The 20,829-nt window shown below is 36.4% G+C and overlaps 1 protein-coding gene across 2 annotated transcripts; it reads left to right on the forward strand.

The window, feature by feature from the left end:
- Window positions 1-10,934: 10,934 nt before the first annotated feature.
- On the forward strand, window positions 10,935-20,502 carry LOC137742476 (NAD(H) kinase 1-like). 2 transcript variants are annotated; one of them, XM_068482357.1, is made up of 11 exons: window positions 10,935-11,111; window positions 11,918-12,071; window positions 12,173-12,292; window positions 15,514-15,686; window positions 16,376-16,489; window positions 16,597-16,691; window positions 17,184-17,290; window positions 18,088-18,161; window positions 18,793-18,871; window positions 19,037-19,344; window positions 19,903-20,502. In XM_068482357.1, exons 1-11 carry the CDS (start codon window positions 11,085-11,087, stop codon window positions 20,209-20,211), a joined length of 1,560 nt encoding a protein of 519 aa, XP_068338458.1. In that variant the 5' UTR covers window positions 10,935-11,084; the 3' UTR covers window positions 20,212-20,502. The 2 variants fall into 2 exon arrangements, with proteins under 2 accessions (XP_068338458.1, XP_068338459.1); XM_068482358.1 differs by lacking the exon at window positions 10,935-11,111 and adding an exon at window positions 14,452-14,611 and having other exon boundaries at window positions 11,936-12,071.
- The last annotated feature ends 327 nt before the right edge of the window (window positions 20,503-20,829 follow it).

Consider the following 20,829-nt stretch of genomic DNA (forward strand, 5'->3'; position numbering starts at 1 on the left):
ATGTGGATAACAAAGAAGGGATATGGAAAACAAAGGTTTTTAAAGAAATAGTGAGCAAAGCATTTGAATCAACTTAGAATTCACTTTTGAATGAAAACTCAACTTTTGAACAAAAAGGGAGAGTTTAGACAATTTACACCCAGAATTGGTGTTTTGGAACCTTTCTTCAATCACTTATTCTTTCATTTTTTTCTTTTTTTTTTTTTTTTTTTTTTTTTTTTTTTTATTTTTTTTTTTTTATTGCATTTCTTTTGAATCTCAAAACATAAACACTTAAACATTCTCTCCCCCACACTTATTTTCTTTCATAATGTAACTCAAAAGGAATTCAATTAAGTCATGCTCACTATCTTTTAAGAACAAGGGTGGGGATTGTCCTAAACTAGGCTAGGTGAGGAAAATGTGGGTAAACAAAGAATAAAGGCTAAACAAGGCTCAACGGGGTTAAACTTACAACATATACGAAGTATGGGAAGTAAGGCTATTTGGCTATGGTGGTGGTCACTACACAACTTCTTCTTGAATATGTGTTATGCAAATCAATAACATGCTTTGAATGAAATGGGCATGAGTTCTAGCATTTAGTTCTATCATGATACAATTGCATTCTAAGTAGCAACCAAGCAAGGAATAATGAGATCATGCAACAACTTTAGAAAATAAAGAATCACAGAAAATAACTCTCCGAAGAAAGTAATGGCTCGAGTCTCACAGGGATGTAGCGTTTGTTTGAGTTTCTTCCTTCAAGCATGTTACAAAAACGAATTTTTCTTTTATGATTGCATGTGAAGTCATACATTATAACCATAACCAAGCATATACCAAGAGTAAATCAAACTTTTCTCTATGTTTATAACTCTTTCTAACCGTCATGCAATTATAAACCAAATCCTTATCATTGTGTTGGAAGGTACCCTAAGACACAAACACACAAAAACGACTTTTAAAACAACTCTTTTTGGGTTTTTCAAAACAATTTTTTTCAAATTTTTATGGGATTTTCGAATTATAAAACAAAACACACTAAAACACTCTAAAACAACTTAAAAACACCTTAAAACAGCAAGGAACAACATTAGAAGTTATGGTGGATAAAACCCTACGAATTTGCATCAAAACACTTTAGTTACCCCCCCCCCCCCCCCCCACACTTAAATCAAACATTGTCCTCAATGTTTTAAGCATAGATTCACACAAAACATAAGTAAACACACAAAAAGCAACTAAACATTTTAAACATGGCATAATGTAATTAACAAAAAGAAGAGTTTAGGGACGCAAATCTGGTTATGGAGTGTAAATTCCCTCTTCTCCTTGGTGATTGCATTGAGGCTTTGATCTTTGTGATTCCACAGGCTTACTCTTGAACTGGTTTCTGCCCATCGTTGATTTTCCTTTGTGCTACTTCTTGAACTGGGCAGCAGGATGGTTCTTTTGGTTTCCCCCGAAGGTCTGAGCTTCCTCCTGTTATCTGTTTCTTTGTTCAATCTTTGCAGGAGTGGTCCCTTCTCTGGAAGTGTATCAACCGTTGAAGATGACTACTCGAGAGCAACGCTAGGTAAGCAATCAGGAATAGATTCCAGGCAGTTGGCTCCAGATCGGAAGACTGACTCCAAGTGCCGGCTGATTGCTTCTTTTACTTTGCCATGCAAGTAAGAACAAGGACAAAGAAAAAGACAGGGAAAGAGCATGATATGAGATACTTTTGCTTTTGACCTTGATGATATGAGATACCTTTGCTTTGAAGAAGCGGTGAATGAATCAGCACATGCTTCAATCCGCCGTTTCCTCCTGGGTCATATGTACTCCAGGCATCTGGTATCATCTTTGGGGAAGAAGAAAGAATTGAGTATTTTGAAAGGCTTTGCTGGGAGTGCGCCCTCAGAGGTGAGGGAGAGTTGGGCATTTTCTTCAGGTTTGCCCTGCCATAAAAGACGAAGGTCGACATATATAGAGATAATATCAAGTGGTGGTACTTTTTACCCTTGTCGACAAACGTTTTGATCCCGCAAATCCGGTTCTTTGAAATAGTGGCGCCTCTTCGATCTTTGAATACGCCTCTTCGATTTCTGAGCAGGCGCCCCTTCGATTTCTGAACGACGCCCCTTCGCTTTCTGAACGACACGTGGTAGTGCAGATGCGGCTCCTTTTGACAAAGCTGCACGTGTCTTCTGAAAAGCAGAGAAAGCGTCGCCGAACTTTGCGCTTGTCGGCTAAAGATGTGTAGATGCGATGATGGCCTCCACGTGTTTTCAGCTTTGTCAGAAATCTTTTGACAAAGTTGAACGCGTTTTCTTGAAAAGCCGAGGGGGCGTCGCCTAAATTACGCCGGAAAATTCGGCTCTTTGAATCGGTGGACGCGTCGTCTTGGCTTTTTATAGAGCTATCAATCACCCCAACACACACACTCTGAAGATTTCCCATTCCTGAAACTCGACTCCGGCCCTTTGTGAAATTTTAACTCCATCCACCCCTTCTCTTTGAACACTTTTGAAAAAAATGGCAAACTCATCGAACCTTAGCTTAGATTTGAGTCTCAGCAGCGATCCGGTTGCGCCCCGTCAAGGTAATGTATGGCGCCCTTCTTTTTTATCTTCTAACGGTCCTCTTTCAGGTGAAGACTCTGTGATGCAGGACGCCACAACAGCTACAATAGTAGCTAAAAACCTCCTTACTCCAAAAGATAGTAGGCTGCTGTCAGGACGGTCCGATGAGTTGGCCGTTCAAGAGTCCCTCGCACTTAGTGTTCAGTGTGCGAGTTCTGTGTCCAACATGGGCCAACGCCTGCTTGCTCGGTCCCGCCAAGTGGAATCGTTGATGGCAGAGGTGGAAAGACTTAAGCAAGAGATCCAGCAGCTTAAGTACGAGAATAGAAGTTTGCATGTGCTTACAAATAACTATTCGTCGGGGATGAAGAGGAAGCTTGATGAGCTGCAAGAATCTGAGGGTCGAATTCACAGTGACCGTCAAAGGCTTGCGTCTTATCTCCAGAGGCACCTTTTTCCTGGGTCATCCAGCGCTTGGCCAAGTATTGAGGCCTGGAATGCTCTAGCTCCGATGCCTTCCGCTCCGATGGCTTCCGCTCCGATGCCTCCCGCTTCTATGCCTCCCGCTTCTATGCCTTCCGCTTCTGTGCCTCGTAGTGGGGCTTCACGCAAACAACCTTTGTGAAGCTCCACCTTTCTCCATGTTTAGTATCTTTCTTTTTTTTTTTTTTTTTTTTTTTTTATTTTTTTTTTTTATTAACATAAATAAAATCAAACGGCATGAAATTGGTCCTTGAATGGAAGGTGATACTTGAAGTGAACCGGCAGTGGTTTGAATTCTAGTGTAGGTGCCTGATTCAAAAAAAATAGCAAGTTAGTATAAAATCTAATGGAATTTGGAAAAAAAAACTTACTTGTTTTGTCCGATAAGAACTCAATGACAAACACCACTCCTTTGAAAGTTTCAGGGATATTGGATTTGGCCAGATTGCAAGTGATGGTTATGACTTGTCCAATGTCATCAAATTTAACTTCTTTGGATTTTGTGGTTTCAAGAACGTCCTCTTTGATGAATTCATGACATTCCTTACTTGTCACCTTTGGAAGGGCTTCCAAGATGTCTTTTTCACCTTCTTCTTCCTTGGAAGTCATGAATCTTGGAACAGGGTTAAAAATAATGAAATTTGGAACAACCATACCTGTATTAGATGGCATAGGAGCAATAGGTGCCTCCGGTAAAGGTGTTTCCACCCTTTCCGTGGGTTGGGTGTATTCCTCTTCCTTGTGATTTGATTTTGATGGTTGAGGGTCCGTTCCAACCTCCTTGTCACTTCTCAACATGATTTCCTTGGCAGTTTCAAATTCTCCCTTCGGATTTGCAATGGTTGAACTAGGGAGTTCGCCTTGGTCTCGAAACTGTCCTACGAACTCCGCGATCTGCCCAATTTGCTTATCCAAGTGGTCCAACCTTTGTGGTGGCTGCATAGGCGTTGAATAGAACTCCTCATATGGCTGCCAATATCCTTCTTGTTGAGCCTCATTGTCTTGAATTTGTGAGCCCTGCACCAAACAAATTAATTCATTAAGCTTTTGATTATAATCTATTGACGAACTTGAGTTTGGTTGGGCATATTGAATATGAGGTTGTGGTGGCTGCCAATATCCTCCTTGTTGAGCATTTTGAGGTTCCCACCACATAGAGTTTGAATGATCACTCCAATCCGAATTGTAAGTATTGGAAAACACGTTATTCCTTGATTGAAGATTAGATATATCAACTCTTTGCATTTGGGACCTTTCCATGAGCTGTGACAAAAGAGAAGCGTTATCAAGTGCCATGTTGTTCTTAACAAACAAAACACAAATAAAAACTAAATCTAAAAGACAATACAGAAACAAACAATCCAAGGGATTAGCAAATTTTCTAATCCCCGGCAACGGCGCCAAAATTTGGTGCGTGATTTATACGCACACAAATTAAACCCTCTTTTCGTCAAATTATAGTATATGTATAAGTAGGGATCGTTCTGGACCGGGGATTAGGAGGGATTGTTAATCACTTGGATTTGACTCAAAAACGTAAAAACGTAATAATAAACACTAAACTAGACTCAAAGAATGTAAAACTAAACTTTAAAACACTAAGACAAACCAAAGACTCAAAATGCTTTTAAAAACACAAACTAAAATGATTTCTAACTAAATTGACATTAAAGTAAAGGGGGATTTAAGTTTATACGAAAATTGAAATAACGAAACAAGTTAAATAAACTAGACAGAATGTAATTATGGAATTGATGAAATAGAATGGATGAATGCTAGCTAAGGGGGTCATCTCCACATATGTTACACTTGCATAATAAAAAGATTTCCAATTACATTTCAATAAATTATGAAACTCATCACCCCGGGTTAATTAGGTCCGCTTAAATTAACCGTCAAGTTTTCCTTAAGTTAATGAATTGGATGGGTTAGCGCAACGCAATTCACAACATTCTCCAAAAGTCCTTTACGTGAACAGCACAATAAAGATACAATCAAAGATCATTAAGCATTATGAAAACTATAAGTGTTGACGAGGCATTCGTTACTATGATGAGCATGAAACTCGTGCCAAGAATTCATTTAACGCGATTGTTTATAAGCAACCTCCACTACTTGTGAATATAAGTTCATAACGATTAGGTGAAAATCACTTATATTCTAGCGTCATATTCATGCATGAAAATTAAGCGCGCATTCTTAATAAACATACATAAATAAGTTATCAATCAAACGGTTAAACAAATTGAATCAACAACTTATGAAATGCAATTAGAAGTAATCAAATCAAAATGCAAGCATAAACATATATTTCGAATCACCCCCTAGCTAAAGGGGGTTTAGTTTATTATAACTTTGAAATCAAAGAAATACCTAAACATTCCAACAACTCAAACTTGAATTGTATGAACGTTTAGGCACTCTTCTCTTCCATTCCTCATACGTACAAACAAAGAGAATTGAATTTAAACATTGAAATCAAAGAAATACCTAAACATTCCAACAACTCAAACTTGAATTGTATGAACGTTTAGGCACTCTTCTCTTCCTCGTTGTTGTAGCACAAGGTCTAAGGATAGTTGGTTTGGGGGAATGGAAGTGTGGAATGGAGTGAGGAGTGATGGAAATGGAAAGATGGTTTTTGGATTCTAAGGGAGACTCACGGCTAAGAGAGAAAGGGATGTGTTTGTGGTGTGTTGTGTATGAAAATGAGATGTTTTTGAATGAATGAATGCAAGGGTATTTATAGGAGTAGTGGAGGGAACATATGGCTATGTCATTTGTAGGTGAAGTAGGTGGATGTTGTAGGTGAAGTAGGTGGATGTTGTAGGTGAAGTAGGTGGATGTTATAGGTGAAGTAGGTGGATGTTGTAGGTGAAGTAGGTGGATGTTGTAGGTGATTATGAGTGATAAGTGATAAGTGTATGATATGTTAAGTGATAAGTTAATGATTATGATAAGTGATAAATGAATGTATGATATGATAAGTGGTGAATGATATGTGGTGAATGATAAGTGGTAGTGTTTAAGTATTTAAAATAGGGAACAAAACCCTTCCTTGCATGGCAAGGAAGGGAGACACAAGGAAACACACGACAATGTCCTAAGGTTGCTAGGAATGTTGTTTTTGTGTTCTAAAATGCGTAGGAGTTTTCAATGATGCTCAAACATGAGGTCTTTTTAGGATTTAACTTTCCTACTTCAAGTCTTCAATTTCGTCCATCCTTTTGGCTCCAAGCATATGATATCCATTCCAATCTCTAATTTGCTCCAAAAGGCTCCAAAAGGCATCCTTTTGCATACTTTGCCCTTAGAACCTGAAAACACACAAAAGAAGCATAAAGAACTAAAATAACTAAAGAAACATAACGTAAATGTACGAGAACAAGCCATTTAAGTCGCATAAATATGCTCCTATCAACCCATTAGTAATTACCTTGGTCCACCCCACCATAGGAGGTTTTCAGACAATAGGGATGAAACGCAGGGCAGTAGACAACAAAGAAGAAACACCTAAAATCTGAAAAATAGGAGGACTTGACGCAAAAGGAACCGAAGAAAAAACCGAAGAGGCAAATTCTCTGGAACACAAAAAAATACTAGCCTTGGCATGAGAGATACATAGCTTAGCACCCTCAAAACGGATCTTGTTTCGTACAGACCCTAAATACCAGCTCAAAAACTCATGATTAAAGAGGTCATTTAATAACTATTTCGTTTTTATATTTTAGTTTTCATTTTTTTGAAATTGATGAAAGCGTTTTTTGTGAAAATGTTTTTGGAATCAATTTTTAGTAAAAATGCAAATGAATTTTGAAAAAGCACTTGAAGTGCTTTCTACAAAAAGTACATAAGGGGTGGTTCTTGCAGAAAACACTTTAAGTGCTTTTGGAATCCAAAAACATTTTTTCTAAAAATAATTTCAATCATTCTAAAGACACTTTCAAACGAAGCATTCTCATTTTTCTTTTCGTTTTCATGTTGTTGTTGCCTAATCCAACGTCTGATGTCTCATTAAATAAGGAACTGACTCCTCTTGAGACTTGAGTCACGACAAACATAGGGCCAAAAACCCCAAAAATGGAATCAATGTCCTTATTTTATTAGGCTTATCTTCCTGAACTTTTGTAAACTCAAAATCGTCTTTTCATTTTTTTTTTTTCTAATTTGTGTAAAATCCCTATTAAATAGAAATTTTGTCGCTCCTTTAATCTGCCACATTGATACCAAATTGTAGAGAGCATTGTATTTGTGTGTAGCTTGACCGGCATGTATTAAAACTGCCATAACACCTTCTAGAAAAATGTTTGAATATTGAAATTCTACAGAAAATACACATTCATATCTTTCGAAGCATGTATGAATCATCATCTAGTGAGTTGGTACATTTTATTTGGCGAAATCGAGTGATCTACATAGGCAATGCTAACGGCATAGAATTGTAAAGGCCTATTAATCTCATTATTTTTTCTTTTTAGCTCATTTTCTACTCTTTTCTTCTTACAACCAAAAAATCATAAAAGGAAAGTAAACCTATATAAAAGAGTTAAACAAAGGTGTAACACATAGAGAATTAATATGAATGAAATGTCAAATTTATGAGCAAAATAGCCCCTAATCTGAATTCCTAAGTTCATATGGTTCATATGAATATAATTTATGACTCTCTCTCTCTCTCTCTCTCTCTCTCTCTCTCTCTCTCTCTCTCTCTCTCTCTCTCTCTCTCTCTCTCTCTCTCTCTCTCTCTCTCTCTCTCTCTCTCTCTCTCTCTCTCTCTCTCTCTCTCTCTCTCTCTCTCTCTCTCTCTTAATTATATTCAATACTCTGAGCATAGATTCTCAAATCATACCTTATAATATTCCTTTTTTACCAAATATAAAGTTCTTTGTTGTACACTCACATGCCTTTATAAATAAGTTAATGATCCCAACAATACATGCATGTGCCCTAGGTGGAGCATGGTCTTATTGTATTGTCAAATGATGATAAATTAGTAAAGACTACCATATAAAAAAATTCCATTTGGTCGAATTCAATGAACTCACTCTCTATTGAGTACCTACACATTTGTCTTGGTGTTCTTTGCATGAATGACTCTAGACTAGTCATTCTCTAAAGTGAGAGAGCATATTATGAACTGATTTTTGGAATCAAATTTTTGCACATCCATGTGTGGAAGAACAATTGCTAGAATCCTACGAGACAAACAAAAAATTGTAAAACAACCTAGGCACCGTATGGTACCGGCCAAGAACTCTCTAATGGTCAAGTTAGTAAAGTCTTTTAGAACTCCAACGATGATAGAGAGCGATAGTATGTGATACTTTTAATATGAACCCTAAGGGTGGATTTATACTAGTTCATATAGGATCCTTGTTAGGATAGTAACCCTTATTAAATCGGGTTTAGAGGAAACATAGATTTCCTTCTTATTATGATTGTGATTTCTTGCAGAGTATGCCAATCCTATAGAAATTTTCAAGGTATACACTATACACTCTAATTGGAACTTAATTAAGTTTCCCTTTTGAGGAACAAGATGGTCTTTCTGGATAAGACAAATCCTGCCCATGGATAAGGGCTCATCATAATGACTTGCTGCATAGTCCGTTACAATATATTCAAACGGGACTATACAACCCGTTAGGAAGCTTATATATGTCACTTTGGTCATTTTGGCCACCTAGATCCAATAGTCTGAAAATTCACGGTTCCACACTCTTCTTAGTAGATTGTCAATGCTAATTGGTAATCTTATGATCATAAACATTCATGATATGTATATGAAAAAAAAGCTTAATAAATCTAACTTCTTTATATCTTGTTGATGTACAAAATCAGGTTGATTTTAGATCAACTTAGATCCGACCCTAAATTACATAAACATACAAAAACACATGATGTATTGTGGTTGACATCGAGTTTTCTACCTCCATTTTTCTTCCATTTTTAAGTATCATATTGTAAGTTCAATTTCGACATGCTTGATATCAAATTGCTATCGCTGTTTTAGGATTAATGAATAAATAACAAAGAAAAAGAAATTGGCACTCCATCTTTTTGGGTTAAAAATTTCCACTCCCATGCGGACGTCAAATTCATATCTCCGAGAGCTATTGGGTGGTTGGTTGACTAATTGGCCTCGTATGTGGGTTTCCCAACGCAATAAGATGCAAAATTTTACTTGTAAAGCACGCACTAAGCTAAGGGCTGCCACGCGTTAACTGTGGGCCAACACCAAAATCTCACTTTTAAGAGTTGAGCATTAGGTGGGGGTCGTCAGTTGGGTTCTTTGTTTTAAAATGATGGAAAATGATCCGGCGGATGGCGGATCATTTTCTTCGGAATTCTAGGGATTACGTGATTGTGATTCTTCATCGCATATCGTACGATTAGAAATCATTTCAAAATTTAAAAATTAAAATTTAAAATTAAATATGAATATTACCTAACGAAAATTGATCACACGATATACGATAAACGGTCACGATAATGAGATCCCTATGAAAAGGATCCGATGAGGATCCTTTTCTTAAAATGATGTCACACTTACTATGTATTATCGTTTTGTAGGGTTGTCTTATTAACACCTCATATTTTATTGACTACACCTCGCCTACTGAAAACACCAATCAGTCTCTGATTCATAGTTAATGATTATGCATGTATCAACATCAATCTATTTCCCTTACGAAAAATCCCATGGGTTCCTTGCAACATTTGCGAATTGTGATTGCGATGCGCCCCACCCAAAAAAAATAAATCTATTGAAAATTTTCTTTGAAAAAACTGGTATCTGAATTGTAGAAAATGTTTTCAAATTTGAACCCTTAGACTGCAACTCGAAAAAAAGAAAAATCTCAACATGTTCTTGAATTATTATTAGGTTTTCCGTTAAAAGAACTTAGGGAGTGTATTTTTTTAGGGCTTAAATAGTCATTTTATAACAAGATACGTGAATTATTTAATATTAGAATTTATGTATGGTGTAGTCAACAAAATGTGATTTGTTAATAAAAAAACCCTATTTTGTATTATCTCTTTAACAAAGATAAGTCGACTAACGCATATGATTCTATCTCTATTATAAAGATATACAAATGATGATACAAATAAATGGTAATAATAAATTTTTTTTGTTTCTTATGGGTTGTAATATTTTGTTTTGTTTTTTTGTTTTTTTTATTTTTTATTTTATTAATCAAAATGTGACAATCCACCATTTTGAGGGTAAGGAAGTTTCGCATAGCATTTAAATTTTTATTGGGTATCATCGTGTGATTCATCAGTACTAGAAATTGAATCAAATACGTGTTGTATGAAATATGAGCCTGAAATTCGTTCCGAGCCCTGGACTTGTGATGGTTGTTTATATAATGTTTGGGTTGTGGGTGAGAGAGGAGGATGAGAGAGGTGTTGGCCCTGTAGTTAGAGCATCTCCAAAGGAAATGTCAAAACATAAATGTCAAATGTTAATTGGATGGTTGATGTAGCAATATCAGATTTTTTTTTCTTTTTGCAACCAATATTTTTTTGTTATAAATAATATTTGTATGACCTATTTTAAAAAAGAAATCAATAAAAATAAAATTTTAATATCTATAATTAATGCATTTATAGGATCCACACAATAAAATAATTAAAAATGATTTGACATCATATTTTCTCATATGTCAAATTTGTCATATGAAAACTCATATATCAATCCACATAGGAATGACATATCGGTTGAAGTTTGTTTCTACTTTTAAATTTGATTACATGACATTTCACTTAGAATTTAATATCTCTTTTAGAGATAGTCTTAATAAATCAATCTCCAAAAATCCCATTTTCCTTAAAAAAAAAAATTAAAAAAAAATAAAATAAAAATTGGAAAGTCTGAATCTTTGTGTGTGGAAATACCAAACATGGAGTAACAAATCAGAAATCTCCTATCTCCAACATTTGTAGGTTCTTCCTTCCTCTTGGAGAAAGAAGAAGAAGAGGAAGAAGAAGACAAAGAGGGATCTTTTCCTCCTCTTTTTTATCAGATATATTTTGTTCAACTCAGCCATGGTTCCCAGCAAGCTCAATGCTACTGTAATCACCTCTCTCTCTCTCTCTCTCTCTCTCTCTCTCTCTCTCTCTCTCTCTCTCAATTATGCTGTAATTAATTAATTAATCAATCAATTTTCATTTTAAACTCCGTTGGATTTTGAATTTGTAGTGTTGTTTTTGGTGCATGTTGCATTTCTAGGAGAAGCTAATGATATATATATATATATATATATTATAATTCTGAATTTTGTGATTGCACTCAATGGCCAGTATTGGACTGATTCTGCTTGAGTACTGGTGTTTGGGCTCAATTTGTTAATCATTGTTATCTGGGTGACTTTGGATCAATCTAAAATTCCAATCTTTGAAGGAAATTGCTTAATAAGTACTTTCGTTTCCTTCATTTTCCCCATTTGTAAAAATTGAATCAAACAACTTATCCAAATCTCAATGCAATACCAGGGTGGTTATATAGGTTAGCTGAAATCTGAAGAAACTTGATTTGAGTGTATTGCGTAATCATACGAGTTAAATAGATATGGAATTCTATTGACACTACCCGAAATGAGATAACTTATAGTCGGAGTGCTGGCGTGGCGCTAACAGTTCCTTTTTGTAAGAAGCCTGAAGTAGTGATAACATGATTCTTCTCCATTGATTTATGACTTTGTGCTGATCTATTGGGCCGGAAACTAGCACATATTCGCTGAAATGAATTTATCGGAAATTTGGTAACTTTACTTACCTCTGCATCATACAATAATAACTATCCTGCTCTATGTTGTTAACAAGATATCCTCGGAGCAGAAGAAGTTGTGCTTCTTATCTGATATGCTTCCTGTGGACAGGGCGAACCAAGTGTTTCATGCTCACAGCCAGAGAACGGTTTTCTCAATTCAATTTCGCTTTTAAGTTCAGAGAAAGCAGTCCAGGAACTTTTTCATCAATCTCCCGTTCAGAGCAAAGATGACCACCTCATAGAGTTCTCAGACGCTATGAGAAGTATGGTCATGTTCTATTCTCAAATTTTTTACAGTAGTCAGTGAAACAATTATCATTAATAATTAGTATACATTGCTTATATTACATTCAACTTTCTCTAGCTGTTGAAAAGGCCCTTAGACGGGCTGCTGAAGGAAAGGCTTCTGCTCAAGCTGAGGCAGCTGAATGGAAGCGTAAATATGAACTGGAGAGGGCTCGCAATCTACATTTGGAGCATAAAGGTTTTTCAATGATTGAACAACATAATATAATTGTCATGCTGCTTTTGTTCTTTCACATAGATATACATATATTTGATATATTAATTTCTGGTGATGGAAAACACAGTTTTTCAAATATTTGTTGATATTATTCTAGCACGATTAGAAGCCTTAATACAAATACTTGGGTTCATCTAAAAAAGTGCTTAGTTTCCGTCAGTTTTTGTCAAAGCCATTTTTCCTTTTCTTCTTTTTTCATTACCTAAGAGTCCTTTTATTAGTGCAAAAGAATTCTTCTAGCACTTTGTCGTTGGTCTACATTGCACGTCACTTAACCATTGAACTGGAGCATCTTAGTTGATCATTCTTCATTACTTTGGATTTTAGCTTCTTGCAGGCCTTTTCATTGCTTTTGAGATTCTGTATTTGTGTAGCTTTTGTTTCAATAGTAACGAAAAAACAAGATTGCACGTAGTGGCTGAAGTTTGAGAAAGGCCATAGAATAAATCTGTAACCTGGTCCCAGAATTAGGTAATGCTGTTTACACTTATAAAAATCAATCTAGTTCATACGGAAAAGCTTTTCTGCTATGTATACTCGACCATAACCACAAATAGTACTACTTTAAGTTGCCCTACATTGAGTCAGTTTGGAAATCATTTGGCCTCCCTGTTATCCTCTCTATCCCCTATGTTAGTTAAATGAGAATTAATTTATTGATGATGAATTTAAAAACTTCTCGACTCTAAAGCATATAGGTTTGCATTCCTGTGTCATTTTCTAGTGATATGTTGTTAACTAATAGCTAATGATGTAAATTGGCGTGATAGGGCCTTACTCTCATACCTTGTAGAAAGTCTTTTCATGTTTCTAAAGAATTGTTCTAGAGCACAAATTAGACTCTTCAAAGAAAAGTACCAGAGATTCAATGCTGGTATCTCAAGCCCTTGGGGTTAGTTCAAATGGTGATGGATGGAAAATGGGACAGGATTAGGATAGGTCAAGATTCAATCCACTCCAATTTAACAAAAACAAAGTACCAGAATCTAAAATGACTGTTCTAAGAAAGACGCCTTTGTGAAAGAGGTTACTGAAATATTCCTTAACAAAATATCATCAATGTAATGTGAAAAATTACATAAGATAAAAGCATACAAGAAAAGATAAAAAGTATAGAACTTTTTCTTCGGAAGTTCATGGCCAAATTTACTTGTTGAAACAAAAGACAAAAGGAGAAACGCTCTAAGCATGAAGTGTCTTCCCACCCCCCACCCCCCCCCCCCCCCACCCCCCCCCCCCCCCCCCCCCCCCCCCCCCCCCCCCCCCCGGTAGCCCCTATTTTGTGGTAACATGGAAGAAGATGTCTTTAAATGTTAAGGGGGGTTTCATGTTCTCAAATATTGAACTGAGGTTGTAGAAATGAATCTTCATAAGTGAAGGCTCTGGATAATTCAATGTTTGATGGGTTTCCATTTTCCTAAACCAAATTGCTTCTGTGTTTAACACTTAGTATACTGTTAAGCCTGCAGCCTTAAGCTGTAAGGGCACCTTAGATATACATGTATACATACGTGCAAAACTATACATACATATAGTTGATGTTACTGGAGAGGGACATAGTTAGCACCTGTTCAAACAGTAGAAACACTTTCAATCTATGCTATAACATATAGAGGCAAACACTAAATCTCCAAGAGAGAAAAACTAATAATTTAAAATCTATTGTTGTTTTGCCAGAAAAATATGCTAAAATATTTCAAATGTGCCAAGGGTGCTCCGCCACTGTATACACCTAGTTCAATGAGGTCACATTAATTCATTTCTTCTCCCATCATCTCTCCCCTTTTTTGGTAAACAGGAAACTTTCGTGAAGCTTTATGAAATGATCTTGTCTTAGAGGGCCCTTCATATGTTTTCATTTTGCAATTTTCACAAACCTTTTGTCTTTTCTTCCCTTTCCTTCTGGACAGGGTCTCCATTTATTGTTTTTGCTTATCCATTCAGTAGTGCTTATCCTAGAAAAACCTTTTACTTCTCTCGGAATGCTTCTTGTGGTTGACGATCTTATTGGCCATAGTATTGAGTTGACTTCTTCGTGATACCTCTGCAAATGTTTAAAATTAGCTCAATTGCTTGGTGTTGCTGGTCTTTCTAATCATATTTGGACTCATTATCATCAGATTGTGGGTATTCCACTATCAGGCGACAGCTTTTATGAAAAGCTACGAAGTTTGTGGGCTCTGAGTTTTCTATGTAATGCAATGGGAATGATAGGATTTATGCTTCCATGTGTATTCTGCTTGGAAATTTGCAAGCAACCGGACAGGGAAGTTTCTGAAGGTACTTGCTTTGTCTTATACACAAATAAAGTCATTCCGATGCGCGCACAAAATAAAGCTGCACATTTCTAACAGAAGATAATTCCCCTTTCTAGTTCTTTTGGGGTCAATTTAAATAATTAAAATAAGTAGAGATATATAAAAACCTCTTTCCTTGAGAGGCCAGGATAGAAGAACGTTGTTAAGCTTTGAGGTCATTTGATCTTGTACAACAATATAAATTACTAACTACAAACTGAGGAGCTGTTGTTAATTTGAGTTGATGGTGCTCCGAGGACAAGGGCTAGTTATGCAGCAAAGTATCAGTAACTGTCCCAGAGTAATTTTCTATATTGGTTGAACAGACCGTGACAAATTTTTATTTGTCTAAACTTTTCCAACAATATATTAATGTGCTTAATATTTCTTTGTTACAACTTAATGTGAATGAATCTCACGTTATTTTTCTGAGCAGCCTTCAAAACTACTACACTTTTTCTCATGTCAAAAGTTTTCCCTTCCTTAACAAGAGAGTTGCAAGAGTCTTGGAGTTAGTGATGTTTTGGCTTATATATTGTGAATGCATTTGGGGTTTCTTTGTGCTTAGACTCATGCATTTGTTGGTTAAAATTATGTAGTTCTTGGTAATTGATTTATTGCATTTTTTCCGAGATTATTAAAGTTTAGATGCCGAAGGGGGTGTTTGATGTGGGGGTTTCCCCTGGTTACTGTGGTTGTTTCTCAGTTGCACCACTGTTGTGGTATCATTAGTTTTGTTCTTTTGTGCATGGTACTTGTGCTCATTCGCATAATTCGATGTATACTTTGTTTCACCTTAAACTAGCATAGGTGATGTTGCCCTGAGCTTCTTTGTTTCACCTTATTCATACCTTAATAGAAGGGATTTTCTGGCTTATGTTACAGAGCAATCAAGTAAAGAGAATAACTGCATTGATGAGAGGACAGAGAAGTTGGCCAGCCAATCAAATGAGCAATCTGAACAGTGTTGTGGGAGGAATGGGATATGCTCCTATGAAGTTCTTCGGGATGAAAGCTGTTCTGATTCCAAGGCATTTCTCAATAAATATACCAGAAAGGTACCCTTTCTTTTGTGTCCTTCCCCTCCGGTTCAGCTAATCTCTGGCGTGTTTTGTACACCGTGATTCATGAGAACTATTTAATATCTAATAAAAGTATCACTCCAATTTGGACTTGGATGGTGTGAAAAGTTTTAGGTTGGAAAAAGATTTTGCTGATCATCATTCTGCTTCCAACGTGAATTGTTTAAACCATACGAAACCACAGTAAAAGGAAAGTAATATTCCTAGTAGTTACAGGAAATTAAAGCTAAACAAAAGCTTTCCCAAACAATTCAGTCAACAGTTGGACCAAAATAACAACTATTCAGTCAACTATAGCGCTCTACACGTACCAACAGATGGTAACCCCGTGACTTTTTGTATCAGTTATTAACATTTCATTACAAACACTCAGCGTATAGATAATGAGCCTTAACAATTCTAACAACTTAGCATATGGTCAAAACTTAAGATTTACACATGTTCTGTAGCCTAATATCAAATTATTTTTTTAGTAAGATGTTCTTGGTTACCATTATTTTTTTCTTAAATAATTTATATTTATACCACCGCTACTACTACTACCACCAACTGAATGCAATTTTCTTTGGCTGTCATAATGCATTTTTCATGTTAAACATGTTGACACATTATTACTGCAATGAATTTTATTGATTATATCATGAAATCCATGTTTCTTGAGACAGGCATCATTTAAACTTTCATGGTGGTGCAACGGCGATGAGAGTGACCAGCACAAGCATGACATCGTCTCTTTTGAAAGGGGAAACATTACAACTGCAGAGCGTAGCAGTAAACAGGTATAACCTATTCTATATATGCATGCTGCTTGTTTTTTTCCCACTGTTTTTGTGTCTTTTGAATGGCTCCCATCTACTGTCTATTTAAGATCTCGATTTCATTTCAGATTGCTTTGAAGTGGGAATCTCAGCCACAGACCGTGATTATATTGACGAAACCAAATTCAACTTCTGTTCAAATTCTATGTGCCGAGATGGTCAGGTGTGGCTCTTAAGATTTCTTTAGTCTGTCATCTCTGATACCAGATTTTGTTTCCTGCATTAGCTGTTTTTCATATTATTGTAGGCTTGAGATCTGTGACCTCAACACATTATATTCAAGAAATGACGACTTGTAGTTAAATCTTAAGTATGGCAATGCTGCAACATTTTCATTATTACAATTACTGAGGTTGATTACTCTGCTTTTTCATCGCTAAGTTGTATATTTTAAGACAATGTGGTTTTTTCACTCACCTTACCAATTGCCTCCCATATGGTTATTTAAAATAGCCCCCCGTCATGCACTGAAAAAAAAACGCATTGACGCAATTTCTCAAAAAAAATGGTCATGTACATTCTTGTGATGTCCCTCATGCCAAAATTCAATTTATAGATGATGCTGTATCTTTGCATTCTTGCATGCCTATGTAACTTTGTACTTGAATGTTCGCACATGTTTTTCCTTTCCTCAGTCTTGAATTTCCCTTTCCAGATGGTTGAGTGAGCAGAAAAAGTTAAATATTTACGTGGAACCACGAGTAAGAGCTGAACTTCTAACAGAGTCATCTTACTTCAACTTCGTCCATACATGGAAGGATGGTGAGAACCATAGAAGATTGTTTCTTTTCTATTATATTTTTGAAGAGACTTCTATCCTAGAGTACATGCAACAAATTCCGAGACTTGTTTTTGTTATGCTTTTTACAAAAGATTTGTTTACAGACCTTTTCGCTACATGCATATTTCTGTGTATGTAATTCTTCTTCTTGTTTTATTTTTTTCTAAATAAGAAATAAATCTTCTATTGATAGTAGAGGGTCAGTGTAAAGCAAGGAAGGACTATCCGAGGCTAACAGAAGAACGTTAAACAAAACAATTCAAATCATTAGGAAGATACTACAAGATCATGGGTGAAAATCATTAGAATTACACTGACCAAGTATTTGGGAAATAGCCTTCTAGGGATGCTTGAAAGTCATTCTACCAGCCTCGATCGTTTTCGTGCAATTAACATGTTTCATTATTACATAATCCACAAAGATCTGTTGTTAATCCATATCACATTGATTTTTTTCATGTTGGTCAGAGTTATTATACATATGCAACTGCACTTGTGTGAGTGTGTCTGTTTGTTTTTTATTTGAGTAATGATCTTACAAAATGTCCAGCCACAGAGCGCTTTATGCATGCATACGTTCTTTCTTTAATTCCCAGTTATGGTTTAAGTGATAACAAATTGGGCATGCATTTAAGACTTTTGCATAATATTGATCTCAGGTGATTGTTTGTAACTTGTAAATTAATAAATAAGTTTTGTTTAATAATATATTACTAGCTTGCTAATTGTGCTCGGGATTTGCTGTTTACTGTTTAGAGTTTCATCTTTTGCTTTACAGAGACTGAAATAATGCTCCTGCACACAAAAGTGGACCTTGTGGTAACTCTTGGCGGGGATGGAACTGTCCTCTGGGTAAGTGCATATAATTTTGAGCTTTAACTTGATTACTTCAGAATGTTTTAGTGCATTAAACTGTTTGGGTTGAGGGAATTAAACATGTATCGGACCACTTTTCGGTTCATTTTAGTGCATGTGTGCTCCTGTCAATAGCAGATATCTGAGTTCTGATTCATGTCTGTTATCCCTTGTTTCTAAGCGGTATTTATCTTCCAATATGGTTGTTATTTTATAGTCAAAGAAGTTTCATGGACAGTTGATAACTTCAAAACCCAGCTACTGGAGTTTTGCGTCGCAGATCCTACCTTCCCAACAGCATGCAGCCCCTCGGACCATGTCAAAAGGACAAAAAAGAAAAAAAAAGGAGAATACATAAACAAAATGGTTTAACAATATACATGATGCAATTGTGCAATGGAGGGGTTGGAATTAAACACGATCATATTGCTCTTTCGTTTTTACAGTTCACAATAATTTATTGTCACACGTATTTATGAATCGCTATGCCATGGTCGAATATGTTAGACGTAATCAGTATGTTGACTAGAGAGATCAATCCATTAACAGAAAGAAAGGCATACAATTGATTAATATTTTGTTGTACTTATTTTGTTGGCAGTAACAACTGTTTTCATTTAATTTGCAGGCAGCATCTATGTTCAAAGGACCAGTTCCTCCTGTCGTGCCGTTTTCATTAGGGTCACTGGGATTTATGACTCCTTTTCGTATCCTTTTGTCATCTCTTTTGGAAGAGTTCCTTTTTAAAATGAAATACTCCAAAATTAGTTTCTAAAGTTACTCTAAATGTTTACTTGCCTTTTATGGGATCTTATTGTGTTACTTTTTATTGTTCCTGTATCTCATTCAAAGTGATCTTTAACATGCTTCAGACAGTGAACGCTACCGAGACTATCTTGATTCAATTTTAAACGGTCCCATTAATATCACATTGCGACACCGGTTGCAGTGCCACGTTATTAGAGAAGCAACCACAAATGAGTATGAAACTGAAGGGCCAATGCTAGTACTAAATGAGGTTACAATTGACCGTGGGATATCATCATACCTCACAAATTTGGAATGCTATTGTGACAATTCTTTTGTCACATGTGTCCAAGGAGACGGGCTAATATTATCAACAACTTCTGGCAGTACCGCGTATTCATTAGCAGCTGGAGGATCAATGGTCCATCCCCAGGTTTGTTTTTATACTATGATCTATAAGTGCCTGTTACAGCTATCAGAGATATTATATGGTAGTTCTGCACTTTATAGTGCCTGTTGCTTGGTGTATTGGTAGATAAGATAAGACTGCTGACATGTGATGCTCATAATCTTGACATAACTGTTTGTGTTGGAGACGTCAAATGAGCGATTCTGAATCAGAGTTACTGGGAAGACAAAGCGAGTTTTCGTCAGATATATGTTATACTACTGCGTATATTAGCCTCTTAGCGCGCACTCTGCATATTGTGGGGAGGGTTTTCTTTAATGAAATAGGGTGAAAACATAAGAGCAAAACAATCCCCGTTATAAAATGCTCAAAGGCGTGAAGTACTACGTAGATGATTAGCAGAGAAACAGAGTGTTGACGAAAACTGTTCCTAGAATATTTTAAAACTAGTAAGTAATAAATTACAGTTAAAATTTTGAAAGAGAGATTTGCAGTAAATTCCTTAAAGCTGTTATTATCTGTAGCTGTTCCATGTTTTGCAACTGTAACATTGTAATTATGATTTTTCCTTCGTAATTACAGGTTCCTGGAATTCTTTTTACACCTATCTGTCCACATTCCTTATCATTTCGGCCTTTGATATTTCCTGAGCACGTGACGTTGCGAGTACAAGTACCCTCCAACAGCAGAAGCCATGCATGGGCGTCGTTTGATGGAAAGGGCAGGAAACAGTTGGCTGCCGGCGATGCACTTGTGTGCAGCATGGCGCCTTGGCCTGTCCCTACTGCATGTCAAGTTGATTCCACCAGTGACTTCTTGAACAGCATCCATGACGGCCTCCACTGGAACCTGAGAAAGACTCAGTCGTTCGATGGCCCTCGGGAAGCATAGTGCGTATTTTATCTTTTGTACACTAATTCTCTAGTTTGCAGATCCCGATAGAACCAAAACCTAACGTGTTATTAAGGGAAGAAAGGGGGAGGTGAGTCGGGTGGAAGGTGAAGAGCAAATCTAAAAGTCCTGGGATTATTCATCTTTCATGTGTATGGTCTCCTCCTCGAATAAGTTCGAGGGTTGAAGCAGAGCACTTGTTAAATGGATGCCAAAAGATTAATTTTACCGCTTTCGTCATTAGGAACTTGTAAACTGGATGTTGATCACTGATCGAATATATACAAGCAACTTAGAAATTGTCCAGTCTTCGAATTCATACTCTCTTGCATGGAGCATGCATTTGTATTGCTTTACGTATATGTTTGTTTGGAACACTTTCGTAAGCACTTGTACTGATAAACGCTTTTGGTCAACTGCTTTAATTTTATTTGAATCGGGTCAAACAATTTTTTTGCTTCTCTATTATAAAATGCAAGTGGGCTTCTTAACAAATTGCACCATAGCAATCTAGACTCAAAAGTAATCGAATTGCTACACGCCTCTCTAATTCAGGTGAGACTTACATACAACAGCGGGGCACACCTTTGCTAAAGACATGGCCGACAATATGATCAG

This window comes from Pyrus communis, chromosome 8 (assembly GCF_963583255.1).
Source record: "Pyrus communis chromosome 8, drPyrComm1.1, whole genome shotgun sequence".
In the NCBI taxonomy this organism is placed as follows: domain Eukaryota; kingdom Viridiplantae; phylum Streptophyta; class Magnoliopsida; order Rosales; family Rosaceae; genus Pyrus; species Pyrus communis.